The following is an 18,782-nucleotide window of genomic DNA, read 5'->3' as shown; positions in this document are numbered from 1 at the left end:
ATATATTTTATTAGATTTACTCCCAGTTACTGTATATTTACTGTTGCTATTATAAATGGCATCGTCTGTTTGGCTTAAGTTTTGTAATGGCTTGTGTACAGAAATGGCTTTTTTTGGGAGGGGGTTCTGAGGATCATTATATAGATTTTTGTATCCAAACACCTTGTAGAATTCTGTTGGCAATAATCTGTATCTTCTGTGGGGTTTTCTGTATTAATAAACATATCAAATAATTTTTTTTCAATTCTTTTTTTTCATATTGCATTGGTTAGGACTTTAAAATATAGTATTGAATAAATGTAATGAAATGAATAATAAATAATAAATATAAATAAATAGTGGACATTATTTCTTGTTCTTGATTTTTAAAGTTTCACTGTTAAAAAAATATATTCTGCAGGGACTAATTTCCTCTAGTCCCACTTGCTATGTATTTTTAAGATCAGGTGTGACATTTTCTCATGCTTTTCCTGTATCTGTTATGATCATGTTATTTTTCCTTTAATCTGTTCATGTGGTGAATTATATTTGTAACTTTTCAAAAAAAAAAGCCAATGTATCTTTCTGTTCTGGATTCATGGAATACGTTCATAATGTGCATTCTTGTTTATATATTGTTTACATACTGTTGGATTCTGTTTGCTAATATTTTATTTATGGGCTTTTGGTTTTTTTTTTTTATGGTTTAGTGAAGTTGACCTGTAATTTTCATTTTACCTAATGTCCTTGTCTGATTTGGTATCTAGATTTTACAGGCCTCATGAATTGAGGAATATTTCCTCCTTTCGTTTTCTCTGAATCTGTGTACTACTGGAATTACCTGCTCCCTGAAAGTTTGGCGGAACTGGCTTTTACCACTTCTGGACCTGATTTTTGTATACGTGTAGCAAGGTTCTTTTCTTTCTTAATTTTTCCTTCTTACGGTCCTAGGACTCTTCAGGATTCCCCTCCCTCCCTTCCTTCCGAGTGTTGAGCGTGGGGGGGGGGGGGGTTGGAGAGAGAGAGAGAGAGAGAGAGAGAGAGAGAGAGAGAGAGAGAACGAACCCCAAGCAGGCTCCATGCTCAGCACAGAGCCCAATGTGGGCCTGAACCCCACCACCCTGGGATCATGACCTGGGCTGAAATTAGGATGCGTGACGCCCAACTGCCTGAGCCTGGTGCCCCAATTCAGGCATTCTAATTATTCTGTCCCAAGACAGGGGTTAGCTCAAATGAGAGTAGGGAGGTCTTACTGATAAGAAAACATAGGAAAGGAAGAACTTCAGGAATGAGTTGGAATTTGAATTAGAGACTAGACTTTGGGCCAGAAACAAGTTGGGGGTGGGTGGGAGGGAAAGGATCTATTTCTGAGATTTTGTTCAGTAACAAGGATCTCCTCCCACCAGGCTGAAGTGGGAATAGGTGGGCTAAAGTGGTCTTAGCAAGTTGACCACTCCCTGCTCCCTACTCCTGCTCCCTACTCCCACTCACTCCGGAGTGATGAAACAAAGGTGCACCAGCAGATCACAGGATATGGCAGAAGTAGTAAACAGATTCAGGTTTAACCCCTACCTTCCGCCGGGACTTTAGATATTTTGGTACTTTTTGATCATTCTTCAGAGAGTAAGTATAAAGAATAAGGGACTTCAGTGCCATCCTTACGGAGTTCCCTGCTCCATTCCATCACCTTTCCACTAAGAGAAATGTATTGAGAAAATATAAAATTTGCTCCCGATTAGCTAGCTCTTCTGTGCTAGTAGAAGGGGAGACGGTATTATGGACAGTCCCCAAAGGTTTAAAAGTATTGACCTGTTTTTAGTTCTTTACAGTTTATCTTTTATCATTATGTTGCTTAAGTTACTAAGAAGATTAACTCGTATTTTCAAGGTTTTCCCATATCTTATATCCTGTTTCTTTTCATAATTGCTTTTAGGATCTTGAAAAATAAATTTTGAAATAAATTTAAATTATTTAGTATTTTTATTTTTGTCAATCCATGCAGTTTTATACAAACACAGTATATTTAGTGCTTTTCAGAAAAATTCCTTTCCTCTGCTTTTTACATAAGTTTTCCTGAAAGCACTAAAAAATTGATTAAGGCAAATCTCTGGGCCAACCTGGTTTCACTTTGAAGACTAAGTATGAATGAGTTTCTACAGGAAAAATTTTCCATTGCTTTTGTTTATAGATTGAAATTAGGGAAATGAACAAGTAAATGAGTGTTGCTTAATGAAGCTCTTTTAAAATTTTTGACTTAAAAATTTTTTTTGACTTAATCTCCCAGTTTCAGTGTCAGTTGACTTGACTTTAGGTAGAGAGCATGTGACTTTAGACAAGCATGCAATCATTCAAGGTATGCTGCTGCTTAAGAAAAAGACTTTAAAAAATGTGTTAGAACATGGGGAAAAAAAAGATCTTGCTCTCTTGTGGTTTCACAGGGTGCCAGAGGTCTGGTTGCTTGTATGTTTCACTCAATTGCTTTCTGTTCAATGAGTAGGATCACTACCGTGCCTCATAACTTTGCAGACTCACTGCAGAGGAAATAGCAAGAGGTAAAAATGACCTCAAATGAATGTGGCTTTTTTGTGGGATGGAGTGAGTAGACAGTGTGCTACAACTAAATAAATCAATTATGCAGGAAGACCTTTACTTAACTCATCTTTATATTCTTTTCACACTGTGACTACCCCTGCCCCTATCATTTCTTGTTGTTTAAACATTTGTAAAGTGATTAGTTTGTTGTATGTATGTAAATGATTACAGTTGAGTTGTCTAGAATTTTATAATCTTATTATCATTTCTCTAGTAAGCTCTTTCTTTTCCTCTTTTGGGCTGACAGCTTGCTTACTGTGAGTGCCTTAAGGTAAGAGATCTTAGACTCAGTATGGGTTGAATGGAACTAACTACCTTTATCTCATCATGTTGGATTCTCTTGCATCTGTTTTTGCTAGTTTATCCTGCAAGTTTCTATTGTTTTGGTTGCGTAACCATTTTGTACTTGGAAAAATAAAACTTATTTGTATTTTTCTACCATAAGTCTTGGGTAGCATCATGACCTTTTGTCGGTTTAGTATTGGATATGAGATATTTTGATAACACTTTAAAGGGGAAGGAGAAATCATTATGTATGGTGAACTTGTAGTTATCGTGCTCTCAGAAGGTGGAAGGGAGTCTGGATAGTTTTATATCTGTGTTTATTGCAATGCCGGTGATACATACCTAGGAAACACTCCTTTACCTGCTGGCCAGCTTATTACCAGTGTCAAGGTTGACTGAGATGTGTGGGGAAGATTTGAGGTCTGGACAGTTTTCTCCATAAATACAGACAAAATAGAAGCAATACATTTATTTTGTTTTCCGAAGGTAGCTCTCAGTGTAATGTAGTGGTTTTGGGCACATAATCGAGCCAGACTGCTTGGAATCAGTCTCTACCACTTACTGCCTGTGGCTTTGAGCAAGTTACTGAACCTCTTACGTCTCCTTTTCCTCACCTGTAAGATGGAGACAAATAATAAGTACTTACTACCTCATGGACTTCTTGTAAGGTTTCAGTGAACTAATGTAAGCAAAATACTTAGTGCCTGGCACATGATAAACTCTGTAGAGGTATTGTTGCCAAATCAATACATGTGACTCAATGTGTATCTGATGTATGTGTCCCTGAAGGAGTTTGAAATGTAAAACTTAATTTTTCTGCAAGTCTGATCTACAGTGACTTTTGAATAGCCTCAAAAGTGGGGACTGAAAGAATCAATAAAATATCTGTATTTCGGTTGTCTTTACTGTACACTGTCTGCCTTCCTCAGGAAATATTTCTTTTGCCTTAGCTGTTCCATGGCCTGGCTGAGTCTGGCTCTTTTGTGATGACCACAGCAGGGAAGCTTGTCCTGGGAGACTGGGTGAGAGTCCCATTGGTTAGGCACAGGAATACTGCCGTGGAACAAGGGGTTTGCTTCTAAGGGCACCTACCTGAACAGATGCCATTTCATCCCTGGGCACTGTAGTGTTAAAAGAGTGAACGTCCAAAAATAGGATTTATTACGATAGTGATTCATTCATTCAACAAATATTTCTCTAGGGTTTATGTGCATGGCCTTAAGGAGTTTGCAGAGACAGGGTTTTCCTGTTCTAAAGTAGAGTGTTAGTCCTAACTGAAGGGGAAAAACATGAAAATGATTTTGCTCTTCCTGGTGTCTCTAAAAATGGACTGATTCTCCTTTATGTATTTATTTGTTTACTTTTGAGAGAGAGAGGGCACAAGGGGGAGAGAAGCGGGGCTCGTGGTCTCCCTACACGGGGCTCGAACTCAGGAACTGTGAGCTCATGACCTGAGTCAAACTCAGATAGATGCTTAACGACTGAGCCTCCCAGGCGCTCTGGCCTGATTCTCTTTTAGAAGTGTAGTTGATGATTGCTCTCTTCATACATTTGAAAGCTTGGGTATGATTTGTTTTGTGGAGGAAGGTCAAAAGGAAAAACTGGTAAGTTCTTTCATCTCTGAGTTTCTTGTTGATAAAATAACTACGTTTCTTAGAACTAAAGAAATGTCCTGCACATTTTGTTTCCCAAATAATTTAGTGAAATGTCAATATGAATTTATTCATGTTGGCTCTAAAATATTTCATTAATAAAGATATTCTGCATCTTTACAGGTCTGTCTTGCATTTTGTAAATAAATTTGTTCCTGGCAAGATGTGTGAATAATTTTTGAATTGTATTTCCCCACTGACGTAGAGGATTACAAGCTGTGGCACTGCTCAAGTGACACCTGCACCCCAGAACTGTGAAGGTAGCAGTGTCAGTTGGTAGTGCATCCACATCTCTGCTTCCACGGTACTTTTTGCTAAACTCACCCTAGCATTTATCACTCAGAAACTGTAATATCTTATCCATTCCGAGACATTAATAAACTTTTTAAAATGTTTCTTTATTTTTGAGAGAGAGCCAGAGCGAGTGAGCACAAGTGTGTGAGTGGGGGAGGGACAGAGAGGGAGGGAGAGAGAATCCCAAGCAGGCTCAGCACTATTAGCACAGAGCCCGACGTGGGGTTCGATCTATCAACCGTGAGATCATGATCTGAGCCGAGATCTAGAGTCGGACGTGTAACTGACTCACCCATCCAGGCACCCCGAGACATTAAAAAATTTGTATTTTAATATCTTTGTAGATAGGATGCATCTTCCAATTGATGGCATCCTAGAGTCAACAAAAGATGGGATTTGTTTTCTTGCCTCTGGTTTGACCATGAGTATATACCCGGAGGGCAAGAACTGTTACTCAATTTATTTTTGTTATCTCCAATGTCTGACTTGCATTTAGAAGCCCACTTTTGCTGAATTGCAGTGTAGCAGTTTTTAGGGTCATCTCACTTAAGTGTTGATTGAAATGAGAGTTTCTTCAGAACACTTCTGCAGGAGGAGGCAAATATTTAAGAGGAGGGCCTGGTAAATGTTAAGTAGTTCACGATGACTTCTACTTTCCCCTCCTGCATCCATTCTGTCTTTCTCCTGTGGTTGATTGTCTTGCTTCATACTGACGCCTACCTCAGTGACAAAGTATTAGTACATTTTACCTGAATTTGTTGCTTTTAGCAGATTCCAGTGAAGTGAAAGACTAAGAATGTTATGTTTTTATTTATGATATAGTATTATCTTGTGAGTATCCTTTGAATGTTGCACTGTGCCAAAGTCACTTCTCATTATGTAAATGAGGAAATGGGGAGTCCTTGTGTTTAGGGACATAATGTTTATTTTAGTCCATGGTGAAGAACGACCAAACTTCTGCACGTAAGTTTCTGCTTTAGAAGAATCTTCTTCTGAACTACTATTTTTTGTTACTTTTATTGGTTTGAGATTATCGTATTTATAAGTAGCTCTGTGATTATGAGACTTGGGGCTTTCACACCCTTATCACTGTAAATCATCTGATTTGCTTGAAAGGTAGTGTAGGTCTAGCCTCCCTTTATCTTGCCCCTGAGTACCTTAATTATCAGTCTTGCAAAATCTAGATGTAATCTTAGTGCTAGAAGAAACTGCTTAGTGGCCCTAGTTGTTTTCCATAGCTTTTATATGTAGGTGATTAGAAAACTGAGACCTTAATTACTATTTTTCTGGAAATGATTTTCATGTAAATTTTTTAAAAATAGACTTTATTTGAGAAAAGTTTTAGGGGTGCATGGATTAAACGCCTGTCTCTTGATTTTGGCTCAGGTCATAATCTCAGGGTTTGTGAGTTTGAGCCCCACTTGGAGCTCTGCACTGACAATGTGGAGCCTGCCTGGGATATTCTCTCTCTCTCTCTCTCTCTCTCTCTCTCTCTCTGCGCCTCTCTCTCCCCCTCTCTCTCTGCGCCTCCCCTGCTCGCTCTCTCTCTCAAAAAAATAAAAAATTTTAAAAAAAGTTTTGGTTTACAGAAAAATTGAGAAGATAAAACAAAGTTCCCATATACCCAGCACCCGGTTTCTCTATTATTAACCTCTTAAGTTATATGGTATTTTTTTTTTTTTTTTTTAATTTTTTTTTTCAACGTTTTTTATTTTTGGGACAGAGAGAGACAGAGCATGAACGGGGGAGGGGCAGAGAGAGAGGGAGACACAGAATCAGAAACAGGCTCCAGGCTCCGAGCCATCAGCCCAGAGCCTGACGCGGGGCTCGAACTCACGGAGTGCGAGATCGTGACCTGGCTGAAGTCGGACGCTTAACCGACTGCGCCACCCAGGCGCCCATGGTATGTTTTTTAATAACTAATGAACCAATATTGATACTTTATTATTAACCAAAGTTAATACTTTATTCAGGTTTCCATAGTTCTTACCTAATAATCTTTTCTGTTCTGTGGTCCCATCAGGATACTGCATTACATTTCATTGTCATGTTTCCTTAGATTCCTCTTGGCTGACTTCCTTTCTTTTTGGTGACCTTGACCATTTTGAAGAGAACTTAGCAAGTATTTTTGTAGAATGCCCCTCTATTGGAATTTGTCTGATGTTTTTCTTATGACCAGACTGGGGTTTTGGGTTTTGGGGAGGAAGACACAGGTGGAAAGTGCCATGCTTATCACATCACATCACATCACATCACATCACATCACATCACATCACATCACATCACATCACATCACATCAAGGGTGTGCACTGTCAACACGATTCTTGACTCTTGATGTTGACCATAGTCGTCTGGCTGAGGATAGTGTGTGTGGGGTTTCTCTGCTCTAAAGCTACTAGTCTCCTTCCCCCTGTGTTCCATGTTCTTTGGAAGGAAGTCATTGTGTGTAGCCCACACTGAAGGAGTGGGGAGGCTGTGTAATTTTGAACAAACATATTTAGATGGCAGAACAGATTGAAAATGTACCTGGAGTTAGTGAAATTTTTGTTTTCAACAAAACCATTGCTGTTTAACCTGCATTCAGAGATTTGGTTTGGCAACAGTTTTCTTAGTGTTTCAACCTGCACAATTGCGTGGCAGCTACTAGCTGTTCCTCTTTACCCACCTTTTGTGCCATCTATCTATCTGATAATTATTTTTGAGAAAATAAAATGAAAGTGAAATGTGGGAGATCATTAGTCAAACTCTTGAATAAAACTTGTTAATATTTTGATCTTCATCGGCTGCTTTTCACCACTTAAAAATATTATTTCTAAAATCAAGTGCTTGGTTGATATGTAAATTATGATTAGAGACCAGAACAGTTTAGGACCCAAAATGATCAAGGGAAAGCACCTTGTCGGAAACCCCCATGGCAATAGCCTCTCCTTGTAGTTCCCATTTGTGTGTTTCAATTATAAGGCTTATGTTAAAATTAGATCAGAATTTCCATTGTAGACCCTCAATTTCATAGTTGTGTAACTGCCATATTAACTTGATTGTAAACAAAGGCCTGTAATGATGGGCCTTACTTGAGCAATTAAGGGGAGAAATTGTGAGGACAGGATTTGATTCTGAAGGTGAGTTTAACATTTTTTCTTAACGATTTTCCAAATTTCGCAATGAATGAGGCTGTATTGTTTTATAATTAAAAAACAACTAAAAATAATATAATTAGTTATGAATTCTTGACTTTATCATATTTTTTTGACTACTTTCCCCCAAATTAGAACCATTTAAATCCATTTACTTTCTTTCACTTTTTGTGTTTTTGTTGACCAACTGAATCTTTCTAGTCCAGAGAACGAAAACTTACTTCATGTGTCTATGTATATCTTTTTGCAATAGATTGTAGCGCTGCTACTATGAAGGCAGCTCAGTTTTTCAGTTCTACTAGCTTGTGAATAGAAAAGCTATTCTGTTTTTTCACTCACTTTTCTTGGGCTTGTAAAATGCACACAAAAAATTATTAGGGAGAAGGAAGGAGTTCATATTTTATAGATGAGTGTATTAGTTTCCTAGGTCTGCTATAACAAATTAGCACAAGTTTGGTAGCTTTAGACAATAAAAATGTATTCGCTCACGGTTTGGGGGCCCAAAACCTTGAAGTCAAGTTGTCGGCAGAGTTAGTTTTCCTCTGGAGGCTCTGAGTGATAATCCCGCTCCGTGCCTCTCTCCCAGCTTGCAGTGATTCTTGGCAGCCCTGGTTGTACTTGGCTTGTGTGGACACATTACTCCAGTCTCTGTCTCTGCCTTCACGTGGCCTTCCGTTCTGGGTCTTGTCTGTGTCTCAGATCTTCTACTCTTTTCTCTTATAAAGATGCAGGGATTTGATTTAAATCCAGGATGATCGCATCTGTACATCCTCAACTTAATTGTATCTGCAAAGACCCTGTTTCTAAATTAGGTCCCATTCATAGGTACTGGGGTGTTAGGAGTTAGGAGAGTTTTTTTTTTGAATGCCACAGTTCAGCCCACTACAGTGAGTAAACCTTTTCTTGAATCTGCAAGTAAGCGCTGTAAAAGTACTTTTACTAAACAGAGTAATAGTTTTAGTAGCTGACTTAAGTACATACAAATGTGATTCAGAATTTAGTTGCATATTTATTTTCTCTTCGTGTGGTTTGCGATTGATGTGGCATTCTTGTACTGTGAAATTAGGCTGTGCACATATAGACAAGCTATAATTTGGGACGTTTAAATGGTGTGAGTAAAGTCTTAAATTCTGTGGACGCATGCCATTTAGCTCTTGACTTTTTAAATCTACATATTTGGGTATTTTTGTAAGACGAATGTTTATATGGTTCCTTTTGATAGGAACCATGTTTGTCTCCACTTAAAAGAGTTTAAATTTATCCAGTGATCTAGTCTGATTTAAATTTGTGTGCCACAAGGAGGGATTTCATAGAAGCCAAGAATTGCTGGGTGGACAAATGAGGTTAAATAATCAGAAGTAAGAAGGGTAGTCCTTGGTGTGAATAGACAGAACCACTTTCTGAGAAGTGCTGGCCCAGCCTCCTGGGTTGTGGTTTGCAGGAAACCTCTGGTGAGAACATTCTCTCCTTCTCTCCCACTTTGAAATGGAAGCCATGAGAAATTTAGTTCTTATTGTTATTAGGAGAAGAGGTTCAATAAGGCCTTTTTTTTTTAAAGTTCACCTGTGCTATAGACCCATGGCTATAGTATTTGGTAATGTCATTTTTATTTATTTATTTTTTTTATTTAAAATTTTTTTTAACGTTTATTTATTTTTGAGACAGAGACAGAGCATGAACGGGGGAGGGGCAGAGAGAGAGGGAGACACAGAATTGGAAGCAGGCTTCAGGCTCTGAGCCATCAGCCCAGAGCCTGACGCGGGGCTCGAACTCACGGACCGCGAGATCGTGACCTGAGCTGAAGTCGGACGCTTAACCGACTGAGCCACCCAGGCGCCCGGGTAATGTCATTTTTAAAAACAAGCCCCATCCCCCATCCATTCTCGATCCGCATAGGTCTGTTCTGTTTTGTAGCACTTGTTTCAAAAATTGTCATCTTTATTCCGCTTGCTTGTATGTATTGTCACCCTTACTAAGATGTGAGCTCCACAAGCACCAGGACCATATCAGTTTCATTCTCTCTCAGGACTGTACCCCAGCTCCTGAGTAGTAAGTACTTATCAAATATTTGTTGAATGAATGACCTTGATATACCGTGGACACTTTTGAAATCCATACATAGAGACTTATCTCATTCTTTCAGTGGCACTTTACTATTCTATAATGGATCTACCATAATTCATTTAACATTTCCTGTTAACGGACTTTTAGGTTGTTAATAGTTTTTCACAATAACAAAGCTCATTGAACATTTTGCCTGGGTGTACATACATCTTTGGTAGTTCACAATGTTAATATCCTTCATTTGTACCTATGTTTCTATAAAATAATTAAGCACATTTAAAAATGTATTATTTAAGGGCATCTGGGTGGCTCTGTCGATTAAGTGTCCGACTCTTGATTTCGGCTCAGGTCATGATCTCCTGGTTCGTGAGATTGAGCGCCGTGTCAGGCTCTGGGCTGACAGCATGAAGTCTGCTTGAGATTCTCTCTCCTCTCTGTCTGCCCCTCCCTGCCCCCGCGTGTGTGCGCTCTCTCTCACTCTCTCAAAATAAATAAACTTGAAAATTACTTCAGTAATACATTTTTTAAGTATAATTGACCTAAATATGATCTAAATATGTATAAAGTGCTTTTCCCCCCCTCTTTGAATCAATAGAAATCTTTTGTCACAACATCTTAAAGGGCATCATAAGCACCATGTACCTACACACTGCTTTGATTACGTCTGTGGGATGGTTCTTGGCTAATCCCTATGGGAGGAAGTATCAGAAGACTTCTGTCTGTTGCATAGCAAGAGTGGGAAAGGAAGGCAACAGCCAGTATAGAGTAAGATTAGAGCATCAAACTCAGCAGTGGTTTTCATTTTATTTAGAATAAAACCCAAAGTCGTTACCATGGCCTACAGGCTCTGACTGCCTCCATTCATGTACTGTTCTCCTTGTCGATTCTGTCATAGCCACGCTGCCCTCCTTGCTGCTGCTCAGCCATGTCACCCATACTCTCATGTCACTACCTTTAACGTGATGTTCTCTCTGCCTGCAGTGATCTTCCTCCACATAGCAGCGTGGCTGATTCTCTCCACTGACCTTGGATTTTGTCCTCAAATGTCACATTGCCGGCAAAGCCCTCCCTGGCCCTCAATATCACATTCTCCTTGCTAGCTTCTGCTGCTGTCAGCCCCTTTATTTTCCTTTAGAGGTCATATGACCTTTGCTATATTATACATATTTATATGTTGATGGTCAGCCTTCCACAGAACTGCCACAGCCCCATGAGACCTGGATTCCGTCCTCAGCTCCTTAGACATTGTAGGTGCTCTGTTAGCATTTGTTAAAAGTTGAGTAGAACGTGGGCTGTGAAAATCACCAGCCACCTTTACCTCTAGTTGTGCTCCTACAGATCATTCATTCTCTGTTCTAGAAGAGATGAGAAATTAAGATGGGTTTTAGGATATTTGTATGTGGCAGTGGATTGAAGGGAAAGGAAATGAAAAGGGAAGTAACAGGCCAGGCTCTGGGCAGCAAAAGGAGTTGGTTAGTTACCTGCTTTATGGGGCAGTCTTTCCTTTCTAAGTTTAGAAAGGAAGAGAGCCATTTTTTAAGTGCTTGCTTTGAGCTAAGCAGTGTACAGGGTATTTGACTGTGCCATTTAATCTCCACAGTAGCCCTTTCAAGTGAGAATCATTATGGTCATCTGATAGGTCAGGAAATTGAGATTTAAGATTTATTAAAGAGATTTAAATAACCTTCCCAAGATCTCATACCAGTCAAATGGGATATCCAGGCCTGACAGACTCCAAAATCCACATTCATTCCTACACTTAGTTTATAATACCTGAACAGGGATTCTGTGTATATTAATAATTTACATTTCACATAGTGGTGTAAAAATATTAGTAAATTTTTATGCATCTTATTTGACTCCTTGTAACAAACTTTTGAAAGTAGCTATAACTTCAACTTCCCAGGTAATAGTATTTTGTGTTAGTGATGTGCTTTGCCGCAAATTCTACAGCTAGAAAGTAGTGGGAGCTACGGCTGTAAGCAAACCTTCCTGGCTTAAAATCTGATATTCTTTCTATTTTATCATACACATAAAAACAAAGGAATTCTTCATATCATATATAAATTATATTTGACACAGTGTAGGGGCTAAATATGCCATAATAAAATTAGCTGGAGTCTTTTAAAAGATCATACAAAACAAACTCCTCATTCACACTGAAAGTCAAGACAGAGGTTGACTCCTCCAGGAACACTTCTCTAGTTGTAGAGCTGGGACTATAATCAGGTGTCTTCACACTCTCATGCTCTGCTTTTATTGTTAAAGAGTTTGTGTTTAATATGTCTAGGTCTTTCCCCTTGTTTCCTTCTTTCATTCACATGTTTTGGATTTCAAAGCCTACAGTAAATTTTCCCTCCCATCCGGTGTCTCCCAGTAACCAGGTTGGGTTCTTCCCACAGGTAATGGTATTTGTGTATCTTTCTTGTGTATCTTTCCAGAGATATTTTATGCACCATAAAGCAAATAGGTAAACTATTTAACAACATATCTTGGAGATTACTCCACATTATTAGTACATGAAGTCATTCTTTTTTTAATGGCTGCATTCATATTGAGTGAGTGTTTTATAATTTAAGCAGTCATTTACTGAAGGACATTTAAGGTGCTTCTCTTTTAGATTAAAAAAAAATTCAATAATGAATAATCTTGTACATGTTGTTTCCTATGAACAGATGTATTGGTAAGATACATTTCCAGAAGTGAAATTGCTAGATCAGAAAGTGTGTGTGTGTGTGTGTGTGTGTGTGTGTGTGTGTGTGTGTATAATGTTTTATGTTGCCATCCTTAGACCTTTATTCTTAATGTAGAAATGGAGTGTTTTCATTTTGATTGAAACTTTTAATTTTTTTTCTATTTGGCAATAGCAGTTTATAATTTTAAAGGTAAGTTATTTTAAGAGTAACAAGATTTCTTTTTTAAACTGGTGCATGTTGCATGCTTTGATGTTAATGTGGCAGATTAAAGAAAGTGTAATGGAAGTGGTGTTGCTTTGGAGTCAGACCTGAATTTGGATCTCAGTTCTACCAACCTACTGACTTTGTGACCTCTGATAGGTCATTTAGCTGCTGAGCCTCAATGATCTCATCGGGAACAATACCAGCCTTACAGAGTTGTTGTGGAGAACTACTGTATTTCATTGATTCTAAGAGACATTTCCCCCTGCATTCTGGTGTCTCTGACATTGAGAGGCTTCATAATCAAAGACATGCCATAGTTGATGTTTTTTTTATTCTTTCTTGGCACATAAATTAATGTTGGTCTTAAATTTGGTGGCGTATTAGAATTGATGAAGTAGGGTAGTAATTCACAAACTGGCACAAGTGAACTGTGCTAGGGTATGGTATACGCAGAGTAAGTTCAGTGTGATGGGGAAAGTTCAGGGTTGAGGTGGACTGGATGGGTGTTAGGGGAGAAGGAATGTATAGCAATGGAAGTTTTATTCTAGGTAGCAGTTACCACAGCAGATGCACCACATAGTAGAAGGATAGTGCAGTTGGTTGATGGAGCACAAGGGCAGATATAACCCACAAATCTGGGTATATGGAAGTTGGAATTATGGCTGATTATTGGTGGGTAACAGGACTTTGGCCCGGGATTGAGATTTAGGAACGGTGCACTAATTTAAGGTAGGAAGACTTTAAAATAACGGGGCTATAGGAAAAAATTTTGCAAACGATAGATCTTGTGAGGGATTTGTATCCAGAATATATAAGGAACTCTTACAGCGAAAAGTAAAAAGACAACCCAGTTTAAAAGTGGGCAAAGATTTGAGCAGACATTTGTCCAAAGAAGGTACACAAATGGACAATAAGCACGTGAAAAGATACTCAATATCCTGTTAGGGGAAATGCCAATGAAAACTGTAAGGAGGGGCACCTGGCTGACTCAGTCATTAGAGCACGTGACTCTTGATCTTGCAGTTGTAAGTTTGAGCCTCATGTTGGGTGTAGAGATTACTTAAAAGAAAAAATTAAAAAAAAAAACTGTAAGGAGATATTACTGTACATCCACTAGGATGGCTAGAATTAAAAAGACACGTACATGTTCAGCAATAAGTATTGGTGAGGATACTGAGAAATTAGAACCCTCAAACACTGTTGATGGGAATGTAAAATGGCATAGCTACTTGGAAAACAAATGGCAGTTCTTCAAAAAGTTGAACATAGTTACAGTATGACCCAGCAATCCCACCATTTGATACGTACCCAAGAAAAGTGAAAGCATATGTTCACCCAAAAGACTATACATGAATGTTCATGGCAGCATCATTCATAATAGCCAAAATATAAAAACAACTCAAATGTCCATTACCTGATAAATGGATAAATATAGTATGATATATCCATGTGATGGCATATCACTGAGAAAGGAATGAGAAACAAAGTACTGATACGTGCTGCAACATGGATGAACGTTAAAAACGTATGCTAATAAGTAAAAGAAGCCAGACCCAAAAGACCACATGTTGTATGACTGGATTTACATGAAATGTCCCGATGGGTGGTTTAGTGGTCCTAGGAGTGGGAGGGGATGGGACAAGGGGAAAAGACTGCTAAGGGGTATAGGATTCCTTTTGGGGGTAGTGAAAATGTTCTGGAATTAGACAGTGATGATGGTTGCATAGCCTTGTGAATTACTAAAAACTATTGAACAACATACTTTAAATGGGTGAATTTTATGGTATGTGAATTATATTCCAATAAAGCTCTTAAAAAGAGGCCCTAGTTCTAGGAATGGCCTGGATTACTTAGCAGATTATCAGTAGAAGAAAAGAGTTAAGTGTAGCAGCAGCCAAATAACAGTTGGAACCCTGTGTTGATTGGGAAAGTCTGAGAAGAGGGTGGAGAGATGGTGATGTCGGGGTTGGGAATGAAACAGAAGCAGTTATCAGCATTGTTACTGTCCTGCTAAGGTCAGGCAAGTAAGAGCCAATAGTGCTGAGACTCTGAATGTGGATCTTGTAATGGTTGAAAATGCTTCCTGCCTAAAGTCAGTATTGGCTCTGAGGTCTGTGTGAGGTTCCCCACCCTCCCCTGCCACGGGAGGACTCTGATATGGACAGGAAGGATACAGAGATGGGACCCAGGTGAGGCCTGAACAGTTGCATGCCCCAGAGTTCAGGGGCTGTCTTGTTCATCTAAAATGTCCCACAGAGGCCAGTTGTTTAGGCAGCTCCAGTCCACATGAGGGTAGAGGTAAGGAAGACTAACCTAACTAAGGTAATAGCTATCAGAATAGGAAGGATGGGGTGGATAGGGACATTCCCTAGGAGATGAGATTCATTAAAGCAAGAACTGAAAGACACCATAAAGACTTGGTGTGCAAAAGGGAACATCATGGGATTTACTCAAACTTCCCATGGGGATAATATGAGCTATTTATTAATGTCCACATATCATACATAGTTAGGCTTACGGCCCTCTGTTTATCACTTCTATCTGTGCCAGTTGTCATTGTACTTTAAAAAAATTGTTAACTCTTATCCTTAGAACTTCATTTAGGCTTTATATGTTATCTTTTGAAATGAGACTGCGATTATTGCAGGATGAGAGCAAATGAATAACTATTAAGTTCAAACAAGGGAAATAGACTCTATCATGCTGTAGATAGAGGCCACTGGCTTTCAGTTGCTCATTGGTTTCTAAATATTATGGCAGCTCTGAAGGATGGATATGTAGTTGTGTAGGCAGTACCTGAGTAAAGCTTGTCTTACCTACTAGTAATCTGTATATATGAATACTGGTTATAGCCTTGGCAGCCTCCCCACCCCCTTATCAAAATCACTCCCCTGGTACTGTGAACCAAAAATTTTTAGTTCACACACAGTTCCTTAGTTTTACAAGTTGATAGGGTTTGTGGAGGGAAGGGAAAGAAGGAAAGAGGAAATCCTTTCTCTTTCCTTTTAAAGCCTGTGGGTTCAGGAGGATTAAAAGAATTGAGGAGTAAGGTAACGCTCCCTTTGGTGAGCTGACATCATGAAATGGTGGTTTACACCCTGAATAATTTTCCTTTCACAGAGTCTGAAGCTTTTCTTTCTCTTTTTGACCTGTGCCGAAAATGTTACTAAAGATTCATTTTGGTTTAGAATTTTGCTTTAAAAATTTTTTTTTAATGTTTATTCATTTTTGAGACAGAGAGAGACAGAGAGCATGATTAGGGGAAGGTCAGAGAGAGAGGGAGACACAGAATCTGAAACAGGCTCCAGGCTCTGAGCTGTCAGCACAGAGCCTGATGCGGGGCTTGAACTCACAGACCGCGATATCATGACCTGAGCCGAAGTCGGACACCCAACCGACTGAGCCACCCAGGTGCCCCAGAATTTTGCTTTTTAAAAGAGCAAGCATCACTTGAAGGGGTGAGCTAGGGGTGAACTCCTACCGCAGCGTGCTCTAATTTGGACTGATGATTTTCCACCTAGTGCCTCTGGGTGAGATCTAGCTTTCCTGAGGGATTGTTAGTTTTGATTTGAGAGCAGAGAATGGAAGGAACGGTGGGGAGAGTAGTAAGTGGTTTTCTACTTAGAACATTTTCAGAGGGAAGCTGAAGCTAGGGTAAGAGTGGGGTAATGGGAAGTTGGGGCAGGATGATGCGGCTGGGTTGTCCAAGGGGTGCCCCAAAGATAAACTTTTCCTCATTGGTGCAGCTTCTACCTGGCTGTCTGTCCTGGGAAAGGAAAGGAAGGGAAATTCCCTTTCCATCTCTTCTTGGGCCAAATGCCTCTGCTTCAGAGGTTAGAATGGAATTCAGGGTTAATACTGGCTTGTGGTAGCTCTTGTGGTCTGGCCTTATGGACCTAAACACAGATGAGAACGATTTTTCCCTGGGGAAATGAGCACCAACTGACTTAGAAACAAACATTTGAAATAGAACCAGTTTGTAAGTTGACTTTTGTACTGTACTTTTTCTCATTCCATACCAGGCCCATCGGTTTGCAACCGAATACTTCACTTGAGGTGTATCATCCTTGAGATGGCACAGGAGTCACATGAAAGGCACAGGGTGGCTATAGACAGTCTGACACAATTAGCAACATTGACTGAAGGCCTGAGTTTTGTTAAGAAGAAACTAAAAGGATTACTGGACTTAGGGTATTCTTTATTCTGCATTAGAGTCCTGGAAGATCCATTATGGGGATCTCCGTAATTATACATGTGAGGTTAAATGAAATACTAATTGCAGTCAGGAAAAAATATGTCCTTGAGTAAAGGAATATCAACTATATTGGAAACATTTGACATAACAATAAGAGAGGGTGTTGCAGGGAACAAAGGTTCTCTGTGACTTGACAGCTGCTGTTAAAAAGTGACACCAGGAAGAGCCTGACTCTGGCCCCAGCTGCCTGAAGTTGTTGCAGCCTTCTCTAGTGTTACCAGAGGGATTTACACTGCTCTTGTCTTAGCAAACAGAGGCACTGATAGATAGCTAACCAGGTCCTTGTGCTCTGGGAAATAAATTTCTGACTTCTCATTATAATCTTCGGACCTAGAGTGTTTTTTAAGTATTCCAGTATTTTGAGGTTCTATGTGCAGTGTACCTTGCTTATTAACTCCAAGAAAGTTCTAAGAAGCATGAGGTAGGCCTTGGACATCAAATCTAGTTGGAAATCTATAACAGGGCTTTAACTGGAATTCTACCATATTTGAGTTTCTCTTGAAGCTTGAGAGGCTGAGAATAAAACAGTAGTTACCAGGTTACCTTCATATTTCAAGAACTTGCCTAAGGTGGCCTTAGAAGGTGGCCTTAAATTGGTTTTGCACATTTAGCCCATTCTTTATCCCCAGTAGATAAAGTGTGGAGAGTTAAGGGTTCTAAGACCAGGATGTTTTTAGAGAGAGTTGGTAGTTTGTGGTGTGTTCTGTGTCTTTTCCTACCTCCACACATAGCTTCTAGAGAGCAGGATGCTTCTCTTAAACCCCTTTCATTGAAGCCAAATGATAAGGGAATGTCTACTAGAATCATTCTGAAAACTCGACATGTATCCCTGGTATTTGGTAGAGTATAATGAATGGTATGAGAATCTGTGGATCCATAGGAGAGCAGAGAGAAAGGAAGAGGGCTGTATAGTTAGTAAGTAATCTGTATTTCAGAGATAGTAGTGTTTCCTTGAGCCTCTGGATAGAACCAGGTTAAACCCTTCTAAAGAGGGATGCTGTGCATGGCCACCTAGAAGATGATATGAACCAGGATGGAAATGGAAATTCCAGGATTTGAGGGTTAGAAGTGTAAATAGCTTCTTCTCACTAAAGTCATGGGAATTGCACATGGAGGGTCTCATGTAAGATTCTTCCAGGAAACCCACAGAAAGTTAGCATGGACACCAGATTTCATTGGTGCGGACTTTCAACTCCCCTTACCTCTCCCCAGTCCTTCAGTTCCAAAACTAAAGGAGCCAGAGGTAGCCTTGTTAGAGGTAGAAGAGATGCAAAATGGGAAAAGAAAGAATATTTGACTGGTGCCCCCTGCCACACCCCCACTCCACTGCAGACTTCTTGAAAGCTCTATCTCAGAAGGGGAGAAAGAAGCCTTTTAATTTAGATGAGTTTTGACTAATTGTCAATACTAGACATCTTAACTATTGAAATCATGATGTTTTGGGGCTGATAGTGATTGAACAATTATGTATAATCAAAGAGTGATTGGAAAAAATTAGGAGATGTGTTAGATTTCATTCAGGAGCAAGGAAGAGCTTGCACACGGAAGAGCTTTGAAGGAAAGTTTATGCTTCTACTCTGTTGAGTTTAGCTCAGTGCGTCATTTATACATTCACATGTACACATA

The 18,782-nt window shown here is 39.4% G+C and overlaps 1 protein-coding gene across 4 annotated transcripts in view; it reads left to right on the top strand.

Annotated features, from left to right (window-relative positions):
• Positions 1-18,782, top strand: part of RRAS2 (RAS related 2) — a 77,325-nt gene that overhangs the window by 35,511 nt on the left and 23,032 nt on the right. The window contains exon 1 of one of the 4 annotated variants that reach the window (XM_058688316.1): positions 3,828-3,878. The exons of 2 other annotated variants lie outside the window; for them this stretch is intronic. In XM_058688316.1, the coding sequence (XP_058544299.1) occupies positions 3,843-3,878 (36 nt within the window). In that variant the 5' untranslated portion in view covers positions 3,828-3,842. Of the gene's footprint in view, positions 1-3,827; positions 3,879-5,746; positions 5,766-18,782 lie in introns of those variants that run through there. One more of the 4 variants, XM_058688317.1, reaches the window with a different exon arrangement.

Source organism: Neofelis nebulosa, chromosome 10 (genome assembly GCF_028018385.1).
Source record: "Neofelis nebulosa isolate mNeoNeb1 chromosome 10, mNeoNeb1.pri, whole genome shotgun sequence".
Taxonomy (NCBI): Eukaryota; Metazoa; Chordata; class Mammalia; order Carnivora; family Felidae; genus Neofelis; species Neofelis nebulosa.
This window is presented reverse-complemented; position numbering and strand designations above follow the sequence as displayed.